At 33.3% G+C, this 23879-nt stretch overlaps 1 protein-coding gene across 1 annotated transcript in view; it reads right to left on the bottom strand.

Moving 5' to 3' along the window:
- Nucleotides 1–3728: 3728 nt before the first annotated feature.
- Nucleotides 3729–23879, bottom strand: part of Obp22a (Odorant-binding protein 22a) — a 31726-nt gene continuing 11575 nt past the window's right edge. Inside the window, exons 5-7 of the mRNA XM_069830100.1 lie at nucleotides 22506–22611; nucleotides 17873–17964; nucleotides 3729–3861 (exon numbers count right to left, since the gene is read on the bottom strand). Coding sequence (XP_069686201.1) covers nucleotides 17876–17964; nucleotides 22506–22611 — 195 coding nt within the window. The 3' untranslated portion in view covers nucleotides 3729–3861; nucleotides 17873–17875. The remainder of the gene's footprint in view (nucleotides 3862–17872; nucleotides 17965–22505; nucleotides 22612–23879) is intronic.

Raw genomic sequence — 23879 nt, 5'->3', positions numbered from 1 at the left:
AGCATGAAAGTAACTATATAATTGAAAAGGAAATTCATACTTTTACCCAGAATCCTACATCTGATTACATTGGCTAATAGTAAGTATACCTCGAACATATTAGTTTCGCCTGTTATGGAGAACAAACAACTGGTTCTCCGCATGGGCTGGAAATAGTGTAGCAGACAGAAAGCGAGGGGTCGTGCAGCAAGCTCGCTACCGCTGCCATCTAGCTATGTTGCATTCAACCAGACTATAACAGATAGGAGGAGGCATAATAAAAACAGTTTTACGCATAGCTATGAAAGACACCACATAAACTTTTTTAAAATTATAAGTCAAATATTATTTATTGCACTTTATATAGGCTACTATGGTTTGAAATTTTCGAGGAAATTTGAAAGTTAAAGTCGGGTTTATATAGTACAAAGAAGAAGTAGTTCTACGTTAGTACCACATATCTTTTTGACCCCTGAAATTAATTTCCATTCATTCCGTGGTAAGAATAAACATGAGTGTATAGTATATACTGGACTTTTTTTTAGTATATACTCTTGTTAGTAAGAATAAAAACATTTGAGTACCTGCTCATTTTTGATTACATACTCATAACATGGAAGCATAGTAGAATATACTCAAGTGTCCATCTTGTACAGAATATATACTCATGCTTGATAAGAATAAAAGCTAGTATATTCTCATATTTATAAGTTCGTTCTCATGTTATTCTGAGTATGGTTTGTAGCAGGCTCAATTCTGAATATTTGTTGATTTGTGTTTAGTTTAAAGTTAAATAAAAAAAGGCAGAATTTATGAACGATTAGTGCCTCATGGAAAAATATAGAAAAAGATGTGAACTTCAGAAGCCTTTAACGCTTCACAAAAGTGGATGTGAAAAAGGTTAAACACGTATTTGTTATTCATGAAAAACATAACCTATAAAAATATGAATGGCTATCAGATTATAAGGTTAGATTGTATTGTTAAATATAATTAACAATTCCAGTTTATTTTGTAAAATTTGAATTGCAAAATGCAATATATAAAACTCTCTATAATAAAAAATAGAATTAGCATAACTGGAATTCTAGAAATGGATTGTAATCTCTATCCAACATCCCGTAATGACGATTTCCCAGTGCTATTTTCTTGTTTCCTGTTTATTAACGTCACTTATCTGATTCACTCTCTCTTTCATGTTTATTTATTTATTCATTTATTTATTTACTTATTTGTTTATTTAATTTATTTATTTTACTATTTAATTTCTTAATTAATTTAATTATTTGTTTATTCACTTATTTGTTCGTTTGTTTATTTACGTATTTATTTATTTATAAAAAGCAAAACACAAACCACTACAGCATGCGGATAGCATGTGAAAGTCTATAACAAAAAAACTGAGCATCGTGATGCAATGTGGTCAAAGAGGATAGGTAACATGAGTACATACTAACTTTTAAACGATCAAGAAGGGTGTAGATATGAGTATATATTCGCGTTAGGTAGAATGTCTTTATTCTTACGAATATGAGTATGTTCCAGTGGTTACGAGTATATAATCACAGTAAGTGCTCATACTCAAAAGTATAAACCTTGAGAAAGTACTTAAGCTCTATTCTTACTACCCATTGTCTACTATAGGTATCCGACAAGGAAAACTCAGCGTGCAGAAACCAGGGGGCGTGACTATCTAGCGCAGATGACGTATGCTTCTGTTCTCAGCATGCTCTCACGCCTACTGTACGGGGTAAGAGGGGTATAGCATGCGCGCCGCTAGGAGACCGAGCTGAGTTTTGCTTGTAGGATACCTATAGATAGGGCGACAGCGAAGTTGTCAGTTTTGTACAAATATATTTGAAATTTTGTAATATAAAGAAATTAATCGGCCACCGATAGCTCACTTAAACCTTAAATGCTCCAACTATATTTTAACGATAATGGTAGTATGATTTTACAAGACCTGACATTCTTCAAAAGCATGTGACATTGAACTTGTAAAATGTACAAGTGGCAACACAGATCACTTGGATGGGTACAGTTTTTATGCTTTCTTAACAGATTATTCCCATTCCCAATTCCGTAAAACGGTTATGTGTTAGTAGCTGGTCTCTTCCACACGTGTGATGCTGTAATGTTAATTTGCGCAATTGTTCAACAGTGATGGAAGTGAAAACACATTATATTTTGGACAATTTAGGAAACTCAGTTTACAAGAACAGATTACACTAAACAACAAGAATTTTGCTCCGACTTAAAACAATATGTCTCTTATGGTTTGGTGTGCGCTGAATCAGAAAATGCATCTTTTTCCTTCGTATCACGTAAGGTTTTTAAGATATACTATGATTTAACTTTTCTATAAATGCTCTCCCAGGAAACATCTGGTGCGGGTTGGGGGTTGTAAACCAAAACAAAAGCTAATGCATTTTATGAGTTTATGACCTATTTCCGGTTTCTTATGATTGTTAGCACGTTATTTTGTACTTCTAATAAATAAACAGATATTGGTTCCTTTTATTCAGTAAATTTCATAACAGTTCTACGCAATGGACAAACAAGGGTGTGGTTTTCAGTATTTAAAAGAAAAGTTTATCAGTTTGAGTGAAGGCAAATTAAAAGAGAACATTTTCATCTGTCCACAAACTCGAAAAATTATGGCTGACTCTTTGAGGAAAAACTTTTCGTTACAGAAAAAATGGCATGGCGCGCTTTCAAAGATGTTTGCTCAAATTTCCTTGGAAATTCTAGGGCAGACAACAACATCCAACTTGTGGAAACCATGTTAACTTCTTATGACAAAATGGGGTGTAATATGTATTTCAAAACACACTTTCTGCATTCTCATTTGGATTTCTTTCCTCCTGACCTTGGAGCGGTAAACGACGAGCATGGGGAAAGATTTCATCAAGAAATATCTGAAATGGAAAGGTGATATAAAATGAGATCATCATCCAGCATACTTGCAGACTATTGTTGGTTCCTTGTAAAAAATAGTCCCGGGTTTGGTTGTAAGCGAAAGTCGTCCAGAAAATCTTTTAAATGATAAGTTCAAATTCCGAGATTTTCCTCATTATACACATGAAATATTTTTATTGTTGTTGTGTTTTTTTGTGTTTTAAACTATGTAACATAATTCTTGTATCCAGTACACATTTTTCAAGTATTGTGAGGCATTTTGAATCCCTAGTCTGTCGTAATTTTATCAGTAGCCGTGAAAAATAAAAAAAGAAGTTTTTTTATAAAAAAAATTAAATTCACTTTTCCCGGAAAATGGTACGTGATGGAGCAATTTTGATTTTAAATTCGGATTTAGAGCACATATGTTAGTATTATTCACCTATTTCTATTTCGGAGCAAGACCAAAAGTAAAAATTTGTTGTTCAATGTTATTGCTACACAAAAGGGAAGACCAACCCCAACACTACCTGGTATTACATGTATGCTTGTAGGCTAATTTGTAGCATGTTTCATTCAAGAAGGTGTCATTTTGTGCTGTTAACGTCTTTCCTCCTCTTAAGAAATATGCAAGAGTCGCCACTGATATATTTGAAGCGATGTCAATTCAAAACAATTTTCTCTACAATATTTCAGTATTATTAATTATTAGCTAATAATTCAACTTTAATCCCCATTATTTATTAATAATATAAATTATAATAAATCAACAATATATTCCAGGCTTGGGCCGTTTAGCCTATTCAGCATTTAGGAATTGGTAAGGTGTAGGGTAACATAAAAGCCTAGGATACTCTTACTTATATCTCTCTTTATATTCATACATGATGAGAGTGAAAACAACAGATTTACAGAAAATACAGTTTTGTAATATTATGTTCCTTCGTCGATCTGAAGGTTGAAATCCATCCAAATCTTCTGTATCTGAAATGTAAAACAACAATATACACATAAATAATAATACTACAATTCTTTTATAAATTTTACAATTCATTTTGTTTCAGGTTTTGATGAAATCGAATCGAAAAAAATCGAAAATCGAAAGAGGAGAATTGGGAGGACAAATTTAAAAGGTACGCAAAATACGCAAAACGCGTCCTTGCAAGGGGTTGGGGGCTGTACGAAACTACAGACGTGGAAAAAATTATTATCAAAATTGACGATTTTTATGATAATTCTGTTTACAAAATTTTACTTTTCAATTTAGACTACAGTTGACAATTTTGCATATTTCCATCATTATAGTAGACAGAAATATGCAAAAATGTCAACTATAGTTTAAATTGAAGAGCCAAATTTTGTGAAAATACATAATAAAAATCTTTAATTTTATAAAAATTTATAAATATGCAAAAATGTCAATTGCAGTCAAAATTGAAGAGTCAAATTTTGTAAAAATATTAAATAAAAATCTTCAGTTTTGCTAATAATTTGGAAATATCCAAAATGTGAACTGTAGTTCAAATTCTAGAGTTGAATTTGGTAAAAATATTATATAATAAAAATCTTCAGTTTTGCTAATAATTTGTAAATATGCAAAAATATCAAATGTAGTCCAAATTGCAGAGTCAAATTTTCTAAAAATATACAATACAAATCTTCAATTTTACTAATAATTTGGAAATACGCAAAAATGTCAACTAGTCTGAATTGAAGAATCATATTTCGTAAAAATATATAATACAAATCTTCAATTTTGCTAATAATTTGTCCACGTCTGTAAATATGTGAGCTCCAAGCCTGTTGGCCACTAGTCTCACTCCGGGTTACGCTGCTCCACCTGAATGAATATACACAATTTTTATTGCCAGTCAAATAATCATTCTCAGGCCTATATTGAATATATCATTACTAGGCTTCGAGACTTCGGACCCAATAGAGCAGTTCAGTGGAAAATCCGCATAACGGCGTATTGAGTATAGTGGTAAAGCGTACAGTAGGTGGGGGTACTGTAGAATGAATGCCAACAAATACGCAAAGGAAAACGCTCTGGATTTGAAGATTCTGACGAATAATTTGGTTTTCATACAAACCTATTTTCAAACTGTGTCTGAAGCTATTACACGGTTAGAAAAGTCAGAGCAACAGATGCCGGAAGCCCTCAAATTAGTTGAGGAAATGACACAGAGAATTAATGAGACAACAAGTACACCGGTTATTGGACGTGTAGAACAGATGTGGAAATCAATTTTATGTAAAAATAACAGATATGGAACATTGTGTAACATATTAGTGGACATAGAGTCACCCGAGAATAAAGGACTGTCTCTTAGAGATTGCAATGAGGTTAGGTGTTTTCGTTTAGCTTCTATCACGTCATGCGACGAAGAGTGCGATTTTTCACAGTACAAACTTTGTTTGGCAGATAACCGAAAAAGATTTACGTTTGAGACACTGAAAATGTATCTTGTAGTACATTGCAATTCGGTACTGTAACTGTACTTCCTAAAGACGACCAATAGGATAAATGAAGAATTTAAAATTGCTACAAGTTTATTTCCACCTTAACACCGTTTATAATTAAACACAAATGCTTATAAACGACAGGAGAATAAATGCTTTTCACATTCTTTTGACATTGTCATTGTGTAATGTAGGGGAGAGTCGGGTAGTATCGGACATCGGGTAATATCGGACAGTGAGTTTCTTTCCTCTACCATACGATAATAGTACCTGATTGACATGGTTACGTTTCTGTGATATCGCATAGAGAAACGTAACCATGTCATTCGGATACTACCATATGGTGGTAGATGAAAGAAACGCACTGTCCGATACTACCCGATGTCCGATACTACCCGACTCTCCCCTATATTTACTTTCAGAATGTACATATGTGTGTTTCCCCATACTACCGTACTCTACTCTAAATAGCAACGTTGTTACTTCAACACATCTCTATCTTTCACTACCTGCAGCGAGTCAACAACCTATAGTGCATGCATAGTAAACTTATTGCATCGGGTCCCAAGTCTCGAAGACTATCATTAGGATAAAGACATGTTAATATATTATAAATGTTTTTCTATCCTCTGATATGTACATCTATTATTAGGCAGTATATCTCACTTCACAATTTGTATCATAGGAAGAACAATTGTTTGTATGCAACCTGTGCGTTAGTGTACAATCCAGTTCATGATCAGTGGTACAGTATTCTTCCGTCTCTCCCTACGAAACGAACTCAGGCCATCACAGTGCATTTTCAATTTACAGTAAACAGTTTTTCGAACTAGTTGCAAATATGTATATGGTTGTTCATTGTAACGCTAACGCCTTCAATATCGCCGAGGGACATGAAAACTTGAGATATTTATCCTACTTCATTTTCCACCGTCACTAGATTGTACTATTAACAGTAAAACATAATGCAACATATTGACGTCGTTGTTTACATTCACAGTATGTCTGTCTACTATGTTCAAGGAACTCTATAGTGAAGTTGTGCGTACATTGGTTGCTAAAGTATCTCGGATCCTAAGCCTGGTGATTAGTGTAGGATGTAGCTAATCGGCGATGTACACAATGGAGGGGGAAAAGAAACTGGCAACCGTACTCCATTATCTCGTGACCTAGTTGCCTCATAAGTGGGGTCTTGTTGGTATAACTTGTGGGGATCAGATCTGTCTTCGGACAGTTGACTATACAACAAAAACAAATGTTTTTCAATGAACGTTTTCGCCTTATTTGACATCATCAGATTTCTGTGTGAAAGCATTATCTAATACATTAACGATTCTGTTTACGTGTGGTTACGTATAAATATTTGGACATATGAAATTATTATATTACACTTTCACTCTTTTCGGATGTTTCTTTCTCAGTGCATCCCGGAGGCGAAGAAGAGTTTCGACGTAATAGTACTTTTCTTTTGTTACGGTACACCCGTTTGGAATGGATTCGTAATGGACGAGCCTCCAAGCATGAAAGAAAAACTTCAGAATAATTTGCCTTTGCTCTCGTCCGGAGGGAAATTTCGTTTCTAAGGGGATGATTTCGTTTTTCATTAACATGACTGACGTTTAGACTGCTGGTCGTGCTACCGCTTTACCCAGTGTCTCTTCAAGTATTCTAAACGTGTTTTTTTTTTTCAGCGAAACACTACATTTAATATTCATTCGTTGTTCTGAAAGTTACATTTTCAATTGCGACGTTTAATCAAAGCACGGGAACAAACAGACAATTTCAATTTATCACATGTACCACAGTACCAAAGTCTGCCACAGTCACGAAGTTTGAGTTGTTGAGGGTACTAGGAACAATAGACTGTGCCGGTATTATTTCGCATTGTTTGTGATGAGGCGATAGTAGCGATCCTAGTGGTTAGCAACTATCTATGGATGCATATCCAATATGGTATAACTGGATGGGGAGGCATTACAGAAACTGCTATTTTTCCTCTAATTATATTACAAAAAACGTATAATCAAAATTTGTTTGAAAAGGCGACTGGATTATCCAACAAATTTGATCCATTCCAAATTGAATGTTTTTAGAATTGACCAAATTTATAAATACTCTTTAATGAAATTCTATCATAAAAATAGAATGAAATTTGTAGCTCAGCCACATGCTCATAATACGAGACGAAATGAAATTCTTAAATTAGTTGAACCTAAATATTTCACATCTGCTGCTTTACTACACAGTACAAATTATGGTCACCGTCTATATAATTCGATAATAAAATTTCATCCAGAATTGACTACTTTAAGCAATGAAATTTTCAAATCCAGAATTAAAAAAATTATATGACAGATTTCCCTGTATATACAAGTTTATTTCTATCCTAAGTGTATTTTTCTATTTTATCTTGGTTACTATATCAACATGACCTGCACTAATTACACTACTAATAATAATTTAATATTAATCCATCAATCTCAACATCGTCTCTTTTTTTCACTCAGTTATTACTAGTATTATTATTTACTAATTTTATTACAATCTTTATGTGAGTTTTTTCCTTAAGTATTTTGTGTACAAAGTATGTATATCTATGTAACGGAACTGTCCCCGAACACGAGCTTTGCTCTTTCGGGGTATTTTTAATGTAACGTTTTTATGTATATGTTATTATTAAATAAAATCTAAATCTAAATTAAATAAATCTAAATATTCCCTACGTATTGAGCTTCGTGACACTATTTCAATTAAATGATATCAATACATATGACGATGAAACTCGCTTTTAAGTGACGTCACAGACGCAGTAAATTCCTTGCACTAAAATATCAGACAATTTTTCAGATATTCTACACCAAAGGAGGCTATATTTTTTGCTGACATACAAATAGTAATAAACAAGTGGTTTCACGTTGCAGCGACACATACTTTCCACGTAAATCTCCTTTATTACTTTCTTGTGTAATCATGAAGTTTAAACACAGTGACGCCAGTTTGTTCCTCTCCAAACATGGCTCCGCTCATTATCTCCGCTCCCTATCATCTTCGACAGAAAACATCACTCAGAAAAGATGGCTATGCAATATATCTGTTCCGCTTATATACCTTGCATATACGAATCTGTGACAGATTAAGGGGAGAGGATGGTATTTTTGATGAAAAATGACTAAATTTTCAAAAAAAAAAAAATCTTTAAAATACCCTGTGATATGTGTGGATCGCCATTTTTAAACTTCCTGCATTATGGATTTTTAAATCGCTTACCCACTCTTATTGTTGTTTCCGGTAAATTAAATTTTCATTTTTTTTTCTTTAAAGTACCCTTTGATATGTGTGGAATGCATTGCATAACATTTTGTGGGTATTTGTGCCCTTATCGGACGTTGAGACGTCATTTTTAAACTTCCTGCGCTATGGATTTTTAAATCACACGCCCGCTTTTATCGGTTTCCAGTAACTTCATTTTTTTTTGTTACATTGCCAGACAAAATGGATATAATTTCTGAACTATCAAAGATACATGCAAGAAATTTAGAACACACATTCTTTAGACTATTAGGAAACTTTTCTCTGTAACAGAATTTTGTTAATTGATTTCATTTTAAAAATACGTCCGTTTATTTGCAAGAAAGTAAATCAGAAAATTGTTACTAAATTTTAATTGTTTATTTTACAAACGTAGGGACTAATATCAAAATTCTGTTACAGACAGTTCGTAGAACATACTTTTGCAAATACATTGCAAAAACTGTTTGAATCTATCTTTAAAAACGGTTTAGATATATCGGTTTTAATACAATCCTGCATTGGGTATATTTTTTTCAAATTTGGGCCCCCAAATAATTTTTTTTTTTAAATATTTTTATTTGGTTGAGTTGCCACAGATATGAGCTCTCTACATACAAAAAATTAATAATTTATACTAAATAGGAAAAAAATTTAAAAAAATACCATCCTCTCCCCTTAAGTTTGGTTAGTTTAGGCTTTTAAAGTCGGATTACTTTCGTGAAAATGTACGTTTCGCCCACAAAGTAAGCTACACAACTGTTATCTAAGTTGGTACGCTGCCACAAACGCATTCTTCATCAAGTCTTACTACAATTAAATATTTAAAATCTGTTTGAGATCGTTAAGACAACATCTCGGAACAATAACGACGCTGGATCGAAAGATGGAAACCACACAAGGTAAGTTGTACATTAATAAAATGTCATAATACAGGACGTAATAGAGAAGAAATAAACAAGCGAGGTTTGAAGAAGATGACGAAGGAAGGACTGTGGAGGAAGGAAAAACAAGAAAAGAGAGTCCACACTTGTGGAGTAACGGTCAACGCGTCGGGCCGCGAAACCAGGTGGCCCAGGTTCGATTCCCGGTCGGGGCAAGTTACCTGGTTGAGGTTTTTTCCGGGGTTTTCCCTCAACCCAATATGAGCAAATGCTGGGTAACTTTCGGTGCTGGACCCCGGACTCATTTCACCGGCATTATCACCTTCATCACATTCAGACGCTAAATAAACTTAGATGTTGATAAAGCGTCGTAAAAATAACCTACTAAAAACAAGAAAAGAGTGGAGAAGAGAGAGAACTTAAGACAGAAGAGCCATCTATAAGATAATGTTTTGTCTCCTCAACTGTTCTGCCATCTAGTGCTCCTTACAATAACAATGGTCTACAAAAGAGAAAACTCGTCAAGGAACGTAATACGCGGATTTGGCTAAATTTGGACTGCTGATTTCAAATCTGTAATTAGTTTTTTCTAGCACACACAGTTATTTTGGGAGATGATAGACTGTTATCCATGTGAAAATGGTATAAATAACTTCAGAAAATTCTTTGTTATTAAGCAGATAGAATGTTTTATGTACATATTTTATTACGTTTTTTTTTTATATTGCTTAATTCTCATAACATCCGCAGCTAGTTTGCCGTATTACTTGTTTATATTAAATTGATGCAACAGGAAAGACAAAGATACTGACGATGTTAATGCGACAAGAGTCTAGGGAGCGTAAGCAATTCTGCTCCTCGCAATGCCGAATGAGGGCGGAAAGACACGAATACTATACCTGCTATGCTGAATGACAGCGACAGCCGTAAGAGAGGAAGCAGGCAATACTGCTTCTCGGAATGCCGTGCGGTCACGTGCTCACTGATGTAATAATATAGTTTTTATGTTAAAATATATCTTGAGGTAGGCCTAACTGAATTTTCGGTCATTGTCTGTATTACAGAGGTGTGAAAATTATTAGAATAATCTTAATTTTAAAGGTTTTTTTTTATAGTTCCTTCACAAATATTCATTGAATTGAGGAATATTGGTATATATTACTATACTGATGTAGGATATATTTACTACTAACAATGCCGGAAAGCATTGTTGTACATTGGTATTTTTCTTATTTTACAATTGTTATGGGAATTCAGAAATTATTATATTATGTTGGCGGAATTGGAAACATCAAAAATTAATTAAGAAATGCTTTAAACAAATTGTTCTTTGCGTTTACATTGTTGTGAAGTTCAAATGAACGTATACATCTGTTTTGTGCATTAACATTGCCATTTTAATTGTAATTAGATTTATTTATATTTAATTATAATACAGATAATGACCGCAAATTCAGTTAGGCCTACCTCAAGATGTATTTTAACATAAAAACTATATTATTACATCAGTGAGCACGTGCAGAATTTCCCTTCTCATCTTCGGACAAACACAGTAATGGTGAATCATGTCATATGTACGCAGATGCTGAAATACAGGTCTTTAAAGATAAGTTTAATTTAATTTAAAATACAAAATCTCCACACCGCACGGCATTCCGAGGAGCAGTATTGCCTGCTTCCTCTCTACGGCTTTCGCTGTCATTCGGCATAGCATGTATAGCATTCGCCTCTTTCCGTCCTCATTCGGCATTGCGAGGAGCAGAATTGCTTACGCTCCCTAGACTCTTGTGTTAATGCTATGCTATCTTTTATTACGTCCCGCATGGGTTCGCATATCTTTGGTGTGATCATTTTTTTCATACTAATCAAAGTTTAAAAATTTAGATGGGGTCATGATGATGAATATCTCCCAGCAGGAACTGAATGACATAATTAGAGATCTTTCTTTACCGAAATACAAAGCAGAACTTCTTGCTTCTAGGTTGAAGGAAAGGGACATGTTAAGGGGAGTACCTAGGTAGTGATGCCTGTGCGATTAAAAAAATTCAGTACAAAAGTTTAGTTTAATATTTTTAGGCTTTTAGTGCTCGGAGTGGAATAAAAGTTTCCACGGTTATACAATCAATCGTTCTGAATTCAGTGGCATAAAAGACAACTAATTAGTTTCTTATCCAAGTGCAAAATAAAAGCTCTAACTGATAACCTGTTTTTCCACTTTGCTAAATGTACCTCATTCTTCAGGTGCACATTACTTGCTACAATTTTCACTCATACATCTTGTATTTTTTATGTTATCTAGTAATGTCTATGATAAATTCTAGATCAAAATTTAGTTAAATATTTCATTTTCAGTGAAACAGAATATATATATATATATATATATATATATATATATATATATATATATATATATATATATATATATTGAACTTCGTTTAACTTTATTCGTAATTTTTTTCAATGTATGTATATATATTTTTTTTCTCGTGTTATGTGTGTGATATTCTTAAATCCGTAGGTCTACTTTGTAGAACACAGGCTGCAGAAAACACTGTAAACATTTCATGTAAATTGATTCAGTAGTTTCAGAGAAAAATGCACTTAAGTTTGAAAAATGTCAACTTATGGAAAACTGCAGTTAAAAAAATGAGGGATGTATGAATTACATGCACGCCAGATTTAAAGAGGTCATTTAAAGGGCTTATCTGAAAAAAAAAATAACCTCACAATATTTATATTGTTTCAAAGAGCAAGTTTTGAACTTTTTTAAAACACAAAATAAAAAAAAATAGGATTTTTGACCCCTAATTATTCACTACCTGGTTCCCTTAAAGGATGATGTCAGAGTTTGCCATTTCCAGATAAGGAATCAGAACTTAAATCAATTTTTTGTGGTTGATGGTCCAACCAATGGTTCATTGTCATAACATTAATGCCCTATTCACAGAACTGCGTCAAGAGCATATACCATCAGATTGGAAACTATTCATTGACTCCTCACAGCAAAGTCTGAAGGCTGTACTTCTCCATAATGGTAATTTTAAACCTTTCATTCCAATTGCCCATTCTGTGCATCTTAAGAAAATCTATGTCAACACGAAATTGCTACTAGAGACACCTTGTTACCATCGTTACCAGTGGAATATCTCTGGAGATCTCAAGGTTTTTAGCATGTTGATGGTCATGCAAACTGACTTCACAAAGTTTTGCTGTTTCTTATGCCTTTTGGGTAGCCGCATTATACAGGGTGTAACAACTTTAATGTTTAGAATTTCTGGAACATGTTCCCTGACACGTTCTACGTCGATTAAACCTAACATACCTATATCCAAAGTTCTATAGGTTTGGAGTATTTGTACCCCAAAGTTAAATTTTTAAGTTTAATTTTATCGCTGAATACTGAAAGAAGTAACACCAATTTCCGAAAGTGACATGTCTATGTCATTATTTTTATTAGTACCATATTACATTTCAATATCAACTACTTGTGAGTATGAAAGAAGCAGTGCAAAGTTGAAAAAAAATGTCCTTAAGATTCCAAACACTGTACTTCTTGAAATTTGCCAATAGGCACGTGAAAATACCTGTGCACTAGGAATCCTACGATTTGGGAACCATGCTTGATATGCCAAAACAGCTGCTGTTGCATTGCCATCACACAGTCCATACACATAAACTATGTCGTCGTATGCCTGATGTGTGTACACAAAAGGCATGTTTTAATGGTCAAAACTCAATAAAAAGACTAGTCACAATACGGTTTATTTTTCTCACAACTGTTATTTTAAACTGTTGTCTGTTTCGTTTCCTTAGCAACCTAAACAATTTTAATTTAATTTCTCTTAAAAGTAAAATTTCCTTCATTCACTGTTTTTCAAATGTTTCTTATGTATCTCTACTTAGTAATGCCATAAAATAGGCCTTGTATAAACGGTATAATGCTTGGAGCTGCAAGAAGTTCTATTTTTCCAGCTCTGTTATCTCTGTAACCTCTCAATTTCGGATATAGGTATGTTAGGTTTAATCAACGTAGAATGTGTCAGGGAACATGTTCCAGAAATTCTAAACATTAAAGTTGTTACATCCTGTATTAAACATGACTGGGAACTAAGGAAGATGTATGAACCAGGAGAACATTCTGTTAAATACCAACACCTTGTGTGTGTGCGGCCTTCTATGCCCAAGGTTGCGGGTTCGATCCCGGGCCAGGTCGATGGCATTTAAGTGTGCTTAAATGCGACAGGCTCATGTCAGTAGATTTACTGGCATGTAAAAGAACTCCTGCGGGACAAAATTCCGGCACATCCGGCGACGCTGATATAACCTCTGCAGTTGCGAGCGTCGTTAAATAAAACATAACTTTAACTTTAACCAACACCTTGTGAATCCCAAGAAGATATTTCTTCCTCCTCTACATATAAAATTGAGATTGATAAAGTGTATAGTAAAAAACAATGGCGAATATAAAGTCACAAGGATTTCAGTATTTGAGAGATACATTTCCTCGACTTAGCGAAGCAGAATTAAAGGAAGTTATCTTTGTTAGACCCCAAGTCCGAGAAATCCTTAAAGATGAAGCTTTCGTTACTATTCTGACAGACAAAGAACAAGCAGCTTGGGAAAGTTTCAAAGGGTTTGCGGAAATTTATTAGGCATGAAGAAAGCTCCTGATTTCAAGAATGGTGTCCGCAAACTTCTACACTCATACAAAGAACTTGGGTATCGTAAGTCACTAAAAGCTCATTTCCTGCATTCCCATCTAGAATTCTTCCCAGAAAACATTGGTGAAGTAAGCGATGAGCAAGGGGAAAGTTTCCACCAGGATATAAAATCAATGGAGCAACGTTACCAAGGTTTCTGTAATCATTTCATAATGGCGAATTACTGCTGGATGTTGTACTGGAAAGCCCCAGAAACCTTAAAAAGAGGAAGTCAACTACCTTTTAATCACAGAAGATAAGTTTATTATTATTATTATTATTATTATTATTATTATTATTATTATTATCATTTCATCAGATTTACGGATATCAATATACCCTTCCGCAATAACATATTATAGGGGAGATTGTTGTACCTCTAAACGCTTTTAAAATTTAATTTTTTTTTAATTTTGAAAAATGAAATATTTTAAATAAAAAAATGCTTGAAATAATTATTGAAGATTCCTTCACAACTTCCTGCATGTATTTTTCTGTTTTACAGATCTATTAAGAATGGAAAAAATAAAATGATGGTATATGTAATGTGTTCAAAGGTACAACAGGTTCATGTACCTTGAAACATACCCTCTTGTAAGTTGGAACAGCTGGAATGTAGGTGGGAATATAGCTGTAAGAACTGACAGTCATATTTAAAATGTATTTGCCATCATAAACCAGAGCAGGCTTCTCTGAGTGAGATTTTATCTCCTAGAGAAGCAATAACTGCTTCAACAGCTTTCTTCAAGGCATCCGAATCAATTGGAAACCTCTTAACTCCAGACTTACTTCGTGACATGAGCTTAAAATAAAAGAAAAATAAAAACTGATACGAAATGGAAATATAAAAATTAGAGATTTATCCTTCGAAGAGGTGGAAAAATTCAAATATCTTGGAGCAACAGTAACAAATATAAATGACACTCGGGAGGAAATTAAACGCAGAATAAATATGGGAAATGCCTGTTATTATTTGGTTGAGAAGCTTTCGTCATCTAGTCTGCTGTCAAAAAATCTGAAAGTTAGAATTTATAAAACAGTTATAGTACCGGTTGTTCTATATGGTTGCGAAGCTTGGACTCTTACTTTGAGAGAGGAACATAGATTAAGGGTGTTTGAGAATAAGGTGCTTAGGAAAATATTTGGGGCTAAGAGGGATGAAGTTACAGGAGAATGGAGAAAGTTACACAACGCAAAGCTGCATGCATTGTATTCTTCACCTGACATAATTAGGAACATTAAATCCAGACGCTTGAGATGGGCAGGGCATGTAGCACGTATGGGCGAATCCAGAAATGCATATAGAGTGTTAGTTGGGAGGCCGGCGGGAAAAAGACCTTTAGAGAGGCCGAGACGTAGATGGGAAGATAATATTAAAATGGATTTGAGGGAGGTGGGATATGATGATAGAGACTGGATTAATCTTGCTCAGGATAGGGATCAATGGCGGGCTTAGGTGAGGGCGGCAATGAACCTCCGGGTTCCTTAAAAGCCAATAAGTAAGTAAGTAAGTATTTTGTACCTTGGAACATATTCCATGGTACAAGATGTTTTGTGTTCAAAGGTACAAGAGGGTGCACTTTTAAACAAATATGGCTCCCAGAACTAGAGATTCGAATAAATCATGGAAATTAAAATATGTTATTACTCACCACATGATAGGAAACACACTGTATTTGTAAGATATTAACAAATACAATCTGGTTTTGTGTTAGAAAACATATATCAATGAACGAAATGTTTACCTTTGGTACTAAAAAAATTCTTTTGTTTACAGAACTCACACTTTGCAGTAAATCAAACTGAAACTACGACCAGAGCTACTTAGCGGCTTTCTCTACATTCTACTTCAGTTTGAGTCTTCTAGGTAACAGCAAAAATTAAAAAACAAAACATTTCAAAGGTACACTATGCTAAAGGTACAATAGTCTCCCCTATACTATACTGTAAAAACTGTATGTGCTAGAAAAAATTAAAAAGTATTTTCGTAATCAGTACGAAAAACTGGTTTAGAGACGCATGCTTTCATTTCCGATAATTAAAAAAATATGATTTTGTAGACCAGTGTAATCATCGACAATGTTGCTATCTGGGATCTCCCAATCTCCCATCATATGTTTCTCCTCATTCTAATATCCGTTCATAGCCCACACACCAGATTGGGAAAAGGGCGTCATTAGTGTAGAATTTCTATAGAATTACCACATATTCCGCACAGTATTTTTCACTTGGACGAAATTACGAGATTGCGGAAATTTATTGCACCAACTGCTTTCATTCTCTATTTTCTGATATGCAGTTAATAAAATAAGTACGGGAAGTTACAATAAGAACTACAATTGTAGATGTTACTTTCTTTAGCTTTTTACCGCGTTAAATTTTATGTTGACTACTACACTTTTACTACGTCACTCTACTTTTGACCAATAAAACGGTACGAAAGGACGTCTTTCAAACAATCATGGCTGCTTATCGCACAATTTTATCGCGTCCCTAGCGTTTGTTTAATTTTATCGCGTCCCTAGCATTTGTTTATTTTTATCACTACCCTAGCATTTGTTTCTTTGTTTGCCATCATTTCAAACTGCACTGGTCTGGACGTCAAAAAACAGAAAATTGGAAACCACTCCAGTCGATGCACAGCACTTTCAAATATGACTCACATTGGCATTCAGAACAAGAATTAATAAAGATCATTGGCCATAGCTATGCATCTTCCCTGAAACACTATTTACAAATAAATGAAGAGCACCATTCGGAAATTCTGAATAAGTTGAGGGATACACCGTGTACATCACCGAGTTCACTTCTTTTACGCACACGTCCAATATAACATCAACTGAACCACCAACCACTAAAACATTCAAATTTGAAAATTGTACCTACTTTCAATAATTGTTCCTTTTAAAATTATTCATGTTTATTTTTTATTTCATCGTCGTTAATTAAAATGTTTCTTGTTTATTTCATAATCCCTAATTAAAACTTTTCTAACACTCGTTTATATTATTTAGGTTATGTTATAGCTTCTACTATATGATATTATGAATAGTCACGTATCAGAGATTGTTTAATACTAAGATTTATTGAAAATCATCTGTCAAGTGACGTTGATTACTGGGATCGGGATAATTGAAGTGGAATGCAACTGTTTTAATAAAAATGAAACTGAATCAACAAAGCCTTCTTGACCAGTAACTGTCCACGGAGTTCAATGAAGATTCCATAGTTGGCAAAACTGATAAGAAAACAGCTATTCATAACACACTACTGCCATCTACTAGCGTAATATTTATAATGTTGAGATGGTGCAAATTTGAAGACAGTTTTGTATTTTCGTAAGTCAATTAATATTTAATTGTATTGGAGTACTTCGTTCCTTCTAATCATTATATATACTTTCTTCTAATCGTGTAATAGTCAGTTAAATCCCACTCGAGATTTGATTTTCTCTAGATAAATCAAAACCTCTAGTGAGATTACTGTTGATAACTATATTGTAAAATTCCTGATTTCTTATCATGTTCTATTCGATTGTAATCTTGTTTCCATTATTATTTGTCATATTGGCAACGTCACTTGATACGACTACAAAACAATAAAAGCTACTTCATTCCCATTTCTTTTCAAATACTGCCAAAGTTAATTGCGAAAACTTACGTGTTAAATAGGTCTTCCAGTTGATTCATCTATATCTATGATGCACTTCCAGACCTTGGGGCCAGTATCACAACAGTCATCTCCATCACCCACTATAAGTTACATTTTGTGTTAGATAACATCCGTCATACAATGGTATGTGCATTTATTTTACTTTGCATATTTAGGGAGAATGAATTTAATAAAAACAAACTAAAGAATAGGACCGTTCAGTGCATTATAAAAACAACAGTTACAATGTAATATTTTTAAATTATTGTTGAAATGAGTAAAAATATTCTAACCTATAGTGTAATAGGCTATTTCAGTAGCATTTCTTTATGAAGAAGCAGATCTCACTCGCCTATAGCCTTTACCTAACGAAAATGCTAATAAGAAAGATGGTGCTGATGAAGTTGTGATGATAAATTAGTTTCTGTAACCTCCTATCGAGCCATTTCACCTATGAACTGCTCATATTCAGATGACACTAGCCAACTCTGTCTAAATATAAAAAAATTAACTAACATTTTTAAAAAACAAAGTTACCAAATTTCAGACGAAACCAAGGTTGAATAACTCTACCTTCCTTTGATTGATTCTTTCTTGATTCGTAAGATAGCACCCATTATCTGAATGCTCTCTTTCATGAATCACTCTTTCCTCTATTTGCTTTCATTTTCATGTACAATTCCTTCCACATTCGGTATAGGGTAGTTTAAGTTTTAAGTTTAGAGACCCATAGTCAGTTACCATGACTATTACACTCTTACTACGTCATACTACTTTTGACCAATAAAACGGTACGAAAGGACGTATTTCAACCAATCATGGCTGGTTATCGCACAATTTTATCGCGTCCCTAGCATTTGTTTAATTTTATCGCGTCCCTAGCATTTGTTTCTTTGTTTGCCAACATTTGAAACTGCGCTGGTCTGGACGTCAAAAATATATATAAAATTACAAACCACTCCAGTCGATGCACAGCAGTTTCAAATATGACTCGCATTGGCATTCAAGAACAAGAATTAATAAAAATCACTGATCATACCTATGCATCTTCAGAAATCCGATTTACAAATAAATGAAGAGCACCATTCGGAAATCCTGAATAAGTTGAATACACCATGTAGGCCTAAATCAACGAGTTCCACTTCTATTAAGCACACGTCCAATATAACATCAATTGAACCACCAACCACATTCAAATTTGAAAATTGTACATTCAATAATTATTCCTTTTAAAATTATTAATGTTTATTTTTTATGTCATCGTCGTTAATTAAAACTTTTTCTAACATTTGTGTATATTAGTTAGGTTATGTTATAGCTTCTGCTCTGAGAGGATAAGAAGAATTTCTGCTATATGATATTATGGATAGTCACGTATCAGAGATTGTTTAATATTAAGATTTATTGAATACTAATCATTACAGTGTCTGTATAAAGACACTACTGCCATCTAGCATGCATCTAGCGTAATATTTATAATGTTGAGATGGTACAATAATACATTTGAAGACAGTTGTATTTTCGTAAGTCAATTAATATTTTATTGTATTGGAGTACTTCGTTACTTCTAATCTTTATATACTTTCTTCTAATCGTGTAATAGTCAATTAAATCCCACTCGAGTTTTGATTTTCTCTAGATAAATCAAAACGTCTAGTGAGATTACTGTTGATAAAAGTTTCCAGTCTTTTTTTATATATTAGCATTGTGGCTTTCTAGAATGATTTTATTGCATTTTCAAGTATGTTGGACTTTTCTTATAATAATAACCCTAAATTTAACTATACTCAATTTACACTATGGATGGGAAAATTTGGGTATAATGTGTATTATTGAAGTAAAACTGTCTTTTAAGTTCTTATGAAATCAAATTATCCCAAACATAGATTGCTGTATGTGTCCTAGAACAAAATGTAGAAGTTAGGTAGGTATTTAAAATTTTAATTCAGACTAACAACATAAGAAAATTCCAGTCAATACTTAAGTTCTTGAAAAGGTTTATTTTGTAAACTTAAATTAATATAACCCATTAAAATCTGGGATATTTAATTCGGATACTTATTTGTTTTTCACCAATCCATAATTTGTATACGTGGCATATCTGGAACGAAAAACTAGGTTAGATCTCAATTAACTTAATAATTATTATATCCACGTTTGTAAATTGTAATTCACTAACAAAATGTTATGATATATTATTAAAATTTATTTAAAATATGTTCTAAAATTGTCTAATGTACAGTAGTGGCAAAAAAACCGGACCGATCCTTGTAGCTGATTTCAGAGCTTTGTTCACAGTGACAGCACGATAGACTGGTAACTAAGACTTTCGTGAATCGAATCCTGCCTGGGTAGGAAACTTTTTTTGTTTCTTATTCAAATTTATTCCCAATACTTTTCGATTCCAGCGATATTTTACTAGTTAATTAACTTATTATTCCCAGAACGTGAATTTTACCAGCTTATTTTCTAATGGCTTTCGAAATGAGCTACGTCAGCAGTCTAAACTACAACAATTTCAATAGATTACTCGCTATCTTGTGAATGCGGGCGTGGCATGCGCAGTGGCTCATTTCGGGGACTTTGATTATTCCGTCGGTCCAGTTTTTTTATTGCTTTGAATGTAATAGGTTATTTCACAGACTGGTAAAAAAAAAACATTTTTTTTTACCAGGCAGGAATAGTGTGATCAACACACATTTTTAACATTCAATTGTGAAATAGACAATCTATATTAAATTGGCATGTGTTTGAAGATTAGGTAAGTTTTATTCAATAAATTGTAACTTATACCTAAATTACCCCATTATACGCTAATTACCTCGACCTACCCTATAATTTTTACACAGCCATTCATAAAAGTACAGGGACATCATTTTATTTGTACTAACATTTTTAATATTAACCTGGCTATACTTTTGGATTAATGATTGAGACCCGGAAACACCGTTTGCTACCTCCTTCCACGATTGGAGTTCGATGATACTGGCGTAAAATACAAACAAATCACTTTACTAGGTACAGGAGGGACGAAAAGTAGTTCATTTACGTAAAGTAGGAAATATCGCGATTTTGATTTTGATAATTTTAATTAGGTTTTGTTTAATCAAAATACAGTACAGTATTAACATTCAGTTTTTTATTCACGAAATGAGTTATCCATGTGAACGTATTCATTATGCAGTGTATATTATATTGTCTACAGCACATTAGCGTACAATATAGAGAGTTAAGTTAAAATGAAAAATAATCTTAATATGGATATGTAAATACATTTTTGAAAATGATGGTCGTTCATTTCGATACAGGCTTCAGTTCTTTTGTGCCTATTATCGCACTATTAGACTATTGCATCTAATTCCAATTACCAGTTTCGTCCTTCATACTTAGTAACTCATGTTGAAATAATTCTGTACCTACTCTATAAAAGAGTACCTTACGTATTGTAAATTCAATCTTCACTTCTGCCCGACCCGCACAGATAAAATTACTCAGACATGCTATCTACTGTCTATCCAAGTAGTTATGTCGCAGGATCGTAGAAAGGGTGGGGAATCACGTGATAGTTAATTAATTAACGAGGCCTTTTATTTAAGTTGCATAATATTACGTAGACGTCCAAATAATTCCTAACAAAAATTAATGTTTTCAGAAAAGAGCTAAAAAAGCCCAGCCACTAGTCTTTACAGTGCAGCGAGCAGAAGCAGGTGGGGGAAATCGGGATGCGACGTAGGCAAACGGACGACAGTACCTGTGCAAAAATATGATTCAATATTGGAAGTTTTCGTCACTGGAGAACGCGAACATATTTCTCAAACGTACTATAATCACTAACTCAGTACTGCGGCCTTGTTTCTGTGTGGAGGACAGTTGGAACTTCGTTAGTAGAAGGGGTGGAAGTGAAGTACATTCAAAAAATCAGGTACAATAAAAGTTGAAGTAAAATAAAATGATGTCCCTGTAGATTTTTTAACACTAAGAAAGCTTGTTTAAAATGACAATTATACGATAGTGTATGAGAAACAGCCTACTTTTAACACTGACTTTCTACTACTTGCGCCTATTATCAATTAATTCTTTCCGCGGCAATAATCGTAACCGATCAATAAATCTGTTTAAAAAAATGTCAGGTCTGTTTTGGTTAAGAAACGTAAACAAATTAATAATGTGACTTCACTATTACAGTAGAGAAGTCGGGGTAATAACATTGTCTCATACAACCACGGAAGAACGGCAGTATAAAAATTATGTACGAGAAATATGTTAAATAATGATTTTAATATATTTCTACGGTTGCTTCACTCTGCCTGCGACCTCATTTTGCAAACATCCCTACTTACAAAAATAAAATTTCATGTTAACTCCTGTATCGTAAATAACTCTTATGAAACTATGAATCTTTTTACGTTTAATAAAATTTAAACATTTATTTCTTTCATAATGTATTAATTTTGTTGTTTGAAACCCCCTGTTCTCAGTTGTCGATTTTAGTAATATGAATTTAGGTATTTGTAACAACACCGTCAAGTGAAGATACCATTTTCAGGTCTTTGTTTTCCTGAAGTCAGAGGAGGCCCAATTTTCAAAACATTACAATTTCATATAATTTTCTATAGTATAGGAACTAAAATAAGACACTTACCACTTTCTTTGCACATGTTATACAACTGAGTACCATATTTCTCCTTTCCTCCCGTTTTAACAACAAATCTTCTACAATTGTCTTCATTGAATTCGCACTCTATCAACTAGAAAACAAACCAGTGATGGATTAAACAATAATGTTATGCGTTTTCATTTTAATTAGAAAATTTGACATGTGTGATGTGTTCAACCGTTTAAATGTTAAACATAATGATCACGTTAAATTTACGAAACAACACAAGTTTAATTCAGTTTTTGTATAACTTACACTAATATGGAAAATATGATATTTTATTCAGCTAACTACTTATATCTCAAGCATATTCTGTGTTTGCAACAAATTATTCAACACGTTCTGTGTATTGCAACAAATTATTCAAACATGTTCTCTGTATTGCAACAAATTATTCAAACACGTTCTGTGTAGTGCAACAAATTATTCAAACATGTTCTGTGTATTGCAATAAATTATTCAAACATGTTCTGTGTATGCAACAAATTATTCAAACACGTTCTGTGTAGTGCAACAAATTATTCAAACATGTTCTGTGTATTGCAACAAATTATTCAAACACGTTCTGTGTAGTGCAACAAATTCAAGCACGTTCTGTGTAGTTCAACGAATTATTCAAACATGTTCTGTGTATTGCAACAAATTATTCAAACACGTTCTGTGTATTGCAACAAATTATTCAAACACGTTCTGTGTATTGCAACAAATTATTCAAACATTTTCTGCGTAATGCAACAAATTATTCAGATATGTTATGTGTAGTGCAACAAATTATTCAAACATGTTCTGTGTACTGCAACAAATTATTCAGATATGTTATGTGTAGTGCAACAAATTATTCAAACATGTTCTGTGTGTATTGCAACAAATTATTCAGATATGTTATGTGTAGTTCAACGAATTATTCAAACATGTTCTGTGTATTGCAACAAATTATTCAAACATTTTCTGTGTAGTGCAACAAATTATTCAAACATTTTCTGTGTATTGCAACAAATTATTCAAACATTTTCTGTGTATTGCAACAAATTATTCACATATGTTATGTGTATTGCAACAAATTATTCAAACATGTTCTGTGTATTGCAACAAATTATTCAAACATTTTCTGTGTTGTGCAACAAATTATTCAAACATTTTCTGTGTATTGCAACAAATTATTCAAACATCTTCTGTGTATTGCAACAAATTATTCAAATATGTTATGTGTATTGCAACAAATTATTCAAACATGTTCTGGGTATTGCAACAAATTATTCAAACATGTTCTGTGTATTGCAACAAATTATTCAAACATGTTCTGTGTATTACAACAAATTATTCAAACATGTTCTGTGTATTGCAACAAATTATGTCGGA

This window comes from Periplaneta americana, chromosome 7, assembly GCF_040183065.1.
Source record: "Periplaneta americana isolate PAMFEO1 chromosome 7, P.americana_PAMFEO1_priV1, whole genome shotgun sequence".
Lineage (NCBI taxonomy): Eukaryota > Metazoa > Arthropoda > Insecta > Blattodea > Blattidae > Periplaneta > Periplaneta americana.
Note: the sequence above shows the minus strand (reverse complement) of the source record. Positions and strands in the feature narration are given on the sequence as shown.